At 36.8% G+C, this 8,371-nt stretch overlaps 1 protein-coding gene across 1 annotated transcript; it reads right to left on the reverse strand.

Annotated features, from left to right (window-relative positions):
- Positions 1-434: 434 nt before the first annotated feature.
- LOC137655778 (uncharacterized) lies at positions 435-7,469 on the reverse strand. Its single transcript, XM_068389919.1, has 2 exons — positions 3,286-7,469; positions 435-2,931 (listed from the first exon to the last, which is right to left on the reverse strand). The coding sequence occupies exons 1-2, from the start codon at positions 5,530-5,532 to the stop codon at positions 772-774; spliced, it is 4,407 nt and encodes a 1,468-aa protein (XP_068246020.1). The 5' UTR covers positions 5,533-7,469; the 3' UTR covers positions 435-771.
- Positions 7,470-8,371: the final 902 nt, after the last annotated feature.

Consider the following 8,371-nt stretch of genomic DNA (forward strand, 5'->3'; position numbering starts at 1 on the left):
AATAGAGTTGGAAGAGCCAGGCTAACATTGTTGAGGACTCTGAAGCATGAAGTAGGTGATGATGAATGTAGAAGTATTGAATTATATGGTCAAGATGGAGACGACTGTTGAAATCTGACCTAGGCGCTTCGAGTCAATAAGCGTAGGCAATCATGATGATGATGACGATAAATATTTATTTTTTATATCCCTATATACGTGTGTGTATTATTATGTGACGAACCACTGTGCAAACAATTACCCCTTTACAATGGGCGGTAGTTCTCGTCACACAACAAAATAGAAGTCATATGGGTAGACTTCCAAATTCACTTGTTTCTTATTACGAGTGTATAAGATTGTTGATTATGATCAAATGTATCTTCTTAAAGCTGGTTGCAGACAACAGATGCACCAATAGCAGGATAATTGGAGGACAGGAACAATAAACTATGTTATAAACAAAACTTTAATCTTACGTTAAACAAAACAATGAAAAAGCACTTCAAAACAACAATAATAAGCAATGCAAAGTGAATGGGTGAGTAAGGTAGATGAATCTCGTGGTGAGAACAATGTATTCTAACAAAACAATAAATTTGGGGTTACCTTATAACATGTAAGGTAAGAAAACAGGGATGATTTACAGCAGGAAGGCGAGTGTAAACAAAAGATAATGAGAAAAATGGAATGAAGATGGCGCTGAAATAAGGTGATGTATTTACAAAGAAAATGGAAAAATAAACTTTAGACAAATCAGATATGTTAGCATATGTACAACATATGGGGATATCACAGTCCCCCCTTGTTTTTGTTTTTTTCCATTTCCCGAGGATCAACCGAGGTTATCCTTGATAATGAGTCTGCCACAATGTTTTCTCGTCCTGATATGGCGATTACTTGGATATTATGTGCAGATAGTATGTATGACCATCTTAAAAGTTTAGGGTTGAGAGTAGTGGACCTATGGAGATGCGACAGAGGAGAGTGGTCGCTGTAGACGTAGATCGTGTCTTGTCCATCAACATAGATCTCGTATCTCTGGATGGTAGCTACGATGGCGAATAGTTCTTTCTCCACAGTGGGCCAATTTAGTTGGGAACCCATAAATCGTCCACTGGAATAAGAGACTGGTAACAGATCAGCTAGTGGGGGCAGGTTTCCTGTTATGGCTGTTATTGGAGCAGGATGCTGTAATAAAATGCCCCCATATCCAAGATCACTAGCGTCTGTTTGGAGATAGAATGGTTTGGTGAGGTTAGGTGCCATTAATATAGGAGGAGATGACAAGTAAGTTTTTAGCTGGTTAAATATTTGATCATGTTGCTGGCTCCAAGAAAAATTTACTTTTGAAGAAGTTAAAGCAAATAGTGGTCCTGTGAACGGTGAGAAATTTGGACTGAACTTAGAGTAATATCCTACCATACCTAGAAATCTTTTTAATTCCTGTTTGGTAGTTGGAACAGGATAAGAAGTTATGGCGCTAATATTTGCATCATGGGGTAATACTTTACCACTGCCAACTCGATGACCAAGGTAAGATACCTGACCTTTGCAAAAATTACTTTTTGCTAAGTTGATCGTTAATCCATGTTGTTTCAACCTTGAGAAAACTTCTTTTATCTTTTGAATATGGTTTACCCAGGTGTCAGAGGCAATAATGATGTCATCTAAATATACAAATACTTTTTCCAAGTCCTGTAAAATTAAAGACATTACTCTTTGGAAGGTGGCAGGTGCGTTGGCTAATCCGAATGGCATTACATTATAACTAAATAGTCCAAATGGAGTGATAAATGAAGAAATTTCCTTTGCCGTTTCTGTTAATTTAATTTGGTAATAACCCTTCAGCAAATCTATTTGGGTTAAGTAGGTTGAATTACTTACTTGGTCAATGATATCTTGTATTCTTGGTAGAGGATACGAATCTTTAATTGTTAAATTATTAATTTTCCTGTAATCGGTACAAAGACGAAATTTACCATTTTTCTTTCCTACTAGGAGACATGGGGAAGCCCATGGTGACGCACTGGGTTCTGCCAATCCTTCTCTTATCAAGTAGCTCACTTCTTCTTTCATGATACCCAATTTCTTCTGTGATGTTCGATAAAAAGCTTGTTTAATGGGTGCAGCACCTGGTTGTAGTTTGATGTCATGATCTAGCATGGTGCATCTGCCTGGTTTATCTGAAGTTATACTAGGAAATTCATGGAATAAAGCTACTAAAGATTTACATTTTGATGCATATAAGGGTTGTAGATAGTCTGATAAGTTTTCCAAGATCTTCGAGTTTTGAGAATCCTGCCAAGATGCAGTTATTGGATCATCTGTAAATTGATCCATAGGACAATCTATGTATGGTATGGCACTAGTAATCATTACAGTTTTACTTTCAGCTGTTGAGGGAGACAAATAGGCCTTTAAGAGGTTTATGTGGACTAATTGAGTAGACTTACGCTTATCTGGAGTGGCGATTATATAGTTGGTTGGCGAGATACGTTGAGTGATGGTATAAGGTCCCTGGTATTTCTCTCGTAGGGGAGAGCCTGCAATCGGATGGTATAGCAGCACTGCATCTCCTACTTTGAAACTTCTGGTTTTAGCCTTTTTATCATAGTTAATCTTCATCTTCTCTTGAGCTGTTATCAAGTTAGTTTTGGCAATGGAGTGAAGATCTGAAAGTTTCCTGTTGAGTTCTGAAATATATTGGGAAAGAGGTACCTCATTATCTCCCAACTTCAGAATGCTTTCTTTGACTGAACTGAGGATAGTTCGTGGCCGTCGACCGAAGAGTAGTTCAAAAGGTGACATACCAGTAGACTGGTTTCGAACTCCTCGTATGATGTACATGATCAGTTCCAAATCGCAATCCCACTCGTTACCTGAACTATGGATGTATTTCCGGAGAAGATTTTTAATGGTCTGGTGAGTGCGTTCTAATGCTCCATTGGTCTGTGGATGGTAAGCTGAGGATGAGACTTGGGTTATATGGTAATCTTTCATAGCTGTTTTAAAAGCATGACTCATGAAATTGGTTCCTTGATCACATTGTAGTTCAGTTGGAAATCCTACAACAGTAAATATGGACACTAGTGACTTTAGGATGTTCTTGGCTGAAATGTTTCTTAAAGGTACTGCAAATGGATAACGGGTAGTTGGGCATAAGGCTGTAAGCAAGTATTCATGTCCCCTTTTTGTCTTAGGCAAAGGGCCTACACAATCTACTATGATCTTACTGAAAGGTTCTTTAGGCACAAGTATAGGTTTTAATGGTGCAACTGGTACTTTTACATTAGGACTACTTACTTTTTGACATGTTGTACATGTTTTTACGTACTCTTTAATGTCATTCTTCATGTTTGGCCAATAAAAGTCTTGACTGATGCGTTCATATGTTTTAGTGATACCAAGATGAGAGTCAGCAGAGTGAGACAATTCTAGGATCAGAGGTCTTATATCCTTAGGAACAACTACCTGGAATAGATCCTTCCAGGTTTCTAGATGACTGTTCTTGCTGGACCTGAATTTTCTCATTAGTACATCATTATTAATATAAAAATAAGAACACTTGTTGGTATCCTTTGGTTTCACTTGGTTGAAACACTGCTGTAGAGTGACATCTTTCCTTTGTTGATAGCTAAAGGAATCAGGCTGGATCTTATATGTACTCATCAACTCGTTGAAATCCATAGGTTCAGAGACTGGCAACGGGTTTGATGATGATTCAGTAGTGGTGTCCTTTTTACTGCTTCGTGTCACTGCTAAGCATTCCTCCTGTACAACATCTCCTGGAGATACTGCTATTAAGTTTGTTAAGACAACAGAGTTAGCTATGTCATTACCCAGGATTACATCTACATTCTTGCATGGTAACAGTTCTGAATTTACAGCTACATCAGTAGTTCCAGAGAAATAGGGACAATGAAGGTTTACATTAATGAGAGGTAACATAGACTTACTGGTTAGGTCATTAACTGCAACATACCTGTGAGTTTCACCTTTAGGTCGTATTACTTTAGGAGAGACTATCGTTTGAGAGGATCCAGTGTCTCTGAGTATGGTTACAGGTTTACCATTTATTTTGCCTGAGCAAGTGAAGGGTGCAAACGCTTGGGACTCTTGTGATGCACAATGGAAGGTCTTTTTCTTCTCCACCTTAGGTTTTGGTTCCTGTTTGGGCAGATTCATTTGCTTAGGAGAGAATTGAGGGGGATTAGGTTTTCTCTTTAAGTATGAAGCTGCACAATGTGGATCAGGACATTCTGAAATATGATGTCCTTCTTGTTTGCAGTATGTACAAGTTTCCTTAGGTCTAATTTCTCTATATGGGGTTTTACCTACTTTATGAATAAGAGCATAGTCATCTGCCTTTAAAGCGGCTTTCTTAGGGTCAGATTCATTCTGCTCTCTTAGATACACATTAATGCTACCTGGTATTTTCCTTAACAACTCCTCCATTACTATTAAATCTTTCAACTGCTCGAAAGTTTTGACATCTACTTTGTCTACCCACTTCTGAAACTGTTTAATTTTTCCATTCATAAATTCTAAAAAGGTCTGCTGAGCTTGCTTCTGACTATTACGAAATATTTGCCTATAACCTTCCGCAGTAATAGAATAAGCATCAAGGATTGCCTGTTTAATTATGAAATAATCATGTTCCTCTAACATAGTGGCACATACAGATAATGCTTTACCTTTAAATGAGTTCCGGATGATTAAATACCATTTGTCCTGAGGCCAATTGAGATTCTTGGCTGTGTCTTCGAACACAGAAAAGTAGTTATCAGGTTCCCGTTCTTCAAATGTGGGCAGCAATTTCTGCACCTTGCCCACATCAAAGGGTTCGGGAATTAGCTTACCTTCTTCCTTTTCTTTCAGTCTTATAAATGCCAGATCCCGTTCTGTTACTGTGGCCGCTTCTCTCTCAATCTGCAGCCTAACACGGAGAGCTTTGTTTTTCTGTTCACTTTCTTTTTCTTGTTGCTCCAAAGCAGTTGCAGCAGCTTCCGCAGCAGTTTCCACCTTTATACGTTCTAGGGAAGCAGCGGCAGCAGCCGTGCGCTCAGCAGCAGCGGCTTTCCTCTCTTCTAACTCAGCGGCGGCAGTTGCGGCTCGTTCAGCAGCAGCGGCTCTTTCTCGTTCTGTGGCAGCTTTCTCTCGTTCTACCAGAGTTGCGGCAGTTGCAGCTCTCTCAGCAGCAGCGGCTTTCCTTTCTTCTACCTCAGTGGCGGCAGTTGCAGCAGTTGCCGCTGCAGTTGCGGCTTGCATCTTCATCTTTTCCAACTCCAGCTGTAGACTTAGTTTATGCAAGTCACCATTTGGATTGGTAACGGTTAGAGCTCGAACGTCAGTCAATTCTTCTTCTGGAACAATATCTTCATCTACAAGGAAGTTCAAAATATGACTGAGAATTACACATTTTACGGCAGTTGCGGGAACCTGTACATCATAATGGCGAGCTAGATTCTTTAGGTCAGTTTTTGTGGCAACTGTGAGAGATTCCACATGATCCCGTGGTGATACAATAAATTGTTGCAAGTTGAAAGGCATTTTGAATGTCGCCCGTGGCGCAAGATAAGTATAAACTAAAATAAATATCCAAACTTTACAAGAATAAGTATAAGATCATACGATCGCAAAATAACAATCTTTCGATCACAGAAATACAAAATAGCGATCACAAAATTACAAGATCGAGAGATCACAAAATTACAAAATTATATGATTAGATCACCTTACACAAAAATAGCTTAAATACAAAATTAAGTCTCGCGAAACTTACGATAATACTATTAAAACTTTTATTCACAGTTAACGACTGAACAATTATTTCTTTATACTCGAGATCTTGAGCACGCGGCTAACTACTTCCTAATTACTCAAACGACACGCTTAACATCACAAACTTTTACAACAATTTTACCGAATCGGTAAACAAGGCTTTAAAACGCAAAGGTATTTTTTTTTTTTAAACATACTTAATTAGCACGTTCTAGATTACATTTCCTTTTAATTTATACCAGCTTAATTTGATAACTTTACAATGTTACCTTCTAATTTATATAAATACTATATTATTCTCGTTATGATGAAGTATCTAGTTAATAGTCAACACCTAGTTTAAAGTAATTGATTATCAGAATAATGCGCAAACTGGACAAAATACTTACTATGCGCTTTATAGATATAACAGGAGTAATTTAACACAAGTATTTAAATATTCATTTACCGATACGTAAATGTTATTTGTACACCAAAATAGTACTTTTAACACCAAACAATATATAAGTTAATTTCCTGACTAGAGATAACGATTAGAATTACGAAAATCTCCGAAATTGGAAATTGGCTAATTTCACTTAAGAAATTTATATAACAAAATAATTCACTTTATAATGAAATAGAGATGGAGGAAATTTCACTTATAATGAAACTTAATTTAATAAATTACATTTAATGAAATTTGACTTATTTCCTAAATATCACTTTTGAATGGTGATTTTAAGAAATGGCAAAATCTTAGGGCTTCAGATTTTTTTTATGAGAAATCTCTGGGATACGAGATTTGAGTAGGCGAAACTTTAAAAGCTACCTACTGGGGGCATCTTCAATAAATAAGGGTGGTTTAGAAGCTGGACAATCAGCATACCTAAGTCTTAACTATATTAAGCGTGACTTGTTCCTCTTACAACCAAATGACTACCCAGACATATTATACATAAATGTCTAATGAGAGGGAGACGAGACATCTACCTTACCTTGGAATTATTACTGTCGTCCTTTATCCTTGGTACGCCACAACACAACACTCGATACTGTTCATAATCACTGGAACTGTTCTTTCACGATTCAATCACTTGATATAAATTTGATGAATCATATCACACATCAGATCGCACATCAGATCCCGGACAGGCCCCCAACTATTATGTGACGAACCACTGTGCAAACAATTACCCCTTTACAATGGGCGGTAGTTCTCGTCACACAACAAAATAGAAGTCATATGGGTAGACTTCCAAATTCACTTGTTTCTTATTACGAGTGTATAAGATTGTTGATTATGATCAAATGTATCTTCTTAAAGCTGGTTGCAGACAACAGATGCACCAATAGCAGGATAATTGGAGGACAGGAACAATAAACTATGTTATAAACAAAACTTTAATCTTACGTTAAACAAAACAATGAAAAAGCACTTCAAAACAACAATAATAAGCAATGCAAAGTGAATGGGTGAGTAAGGTAGATGAATCTCGTGGTGAGAACAATGTATTCTAACAAAACAATAAATTTGGGGTTACCTTATAACATGTAAGGTAAGAAAACAGGGATGATTTACAGCAGGAAGGCGAGTGTAAACAAAAGATAATGAGAAAAATGGAATGAAGATGGCGCTGAAATAAGGTGATGTATTTACAAAGAAAATGGAAAAATAAACTTTAGACAAATCAGATATGTTAGCATATGTACAACATATGGGGATATCACAGTATATATATATATATATATATATATATATATATATATATATATATATATATATATATATATATATATATATATATATATATATATATATATATATATATATATATATATATATATATATATATATATATATATATATATATATATATATATATATATATATATATATATATATATATATTTGAGCTCAGGCCATGTCGTCCTGATGGAAGTTCCTTCATTAGTTGCTTCCTAAGCTATATTTGACTACAGTGATATATCCCAGAGAATTTACCAAAGGTATCCAGAATTTTAACTCCTGGAGCGAATATCCCTTAAAATTGGATATCGCGTAATCAGAGGACGTATTCTTGACACGACTCATAGCCATCTACACTCCTAATAGCATTTCCGCTTCGAGAGGGAAAAGTGGCAAGAATATAGGAGAGTCGTTAAAGAGACAACGCTCTCAACATTCCTACTGTACTGTAAATAGCGCGCCGAATTGCCACCGTGAGGCGCCACCAAGCCATTCTTTCTCTTGTAGCTTTGTTGACCAGTGTTATCCCATGTTATTTCTCGCTATTTTGGAGTTATTTGTTGCTATTATGTCTTCACCAGCCTCAGCAGCTTCTGGAAAGTTAAGTAATATCTTTGAATTGTGTAAATGTAAGCTCTTGCCAGTTTTACTCTTCTATTGAGATCATAATTAACGTAAAAAGAGCTGTTGCCAGACGAATGGTTTCAAGAACACGGTTGTTCTTCTTGTACATCTAGGTAGCCAGAACGACTTTCCCGGCATTATTTGCTTTAATAACTTTAGCTATTTAGTATTTTAGCTAGGGATTTTTATATTATGTCATTGTTGTCGTGGATTTGGCGATTATGAACGAGCCTCATGAGTGCTAGGCTTCGTAGC

Source organism: Palaemon carinicauda, chromosome 16 (assembly GCF_036898095.1).
Source record: "Palaemon carinicauda isolate YSFRI2023 chromosome 16, ASM3689809v2, whole genome shotgun sequence".
NCBI lineage: Eukaryota > Metazoa > Arthropoda > Malacostraca > Decapoda > Palaemonidae > Palaemon > Palaemon carinicauda.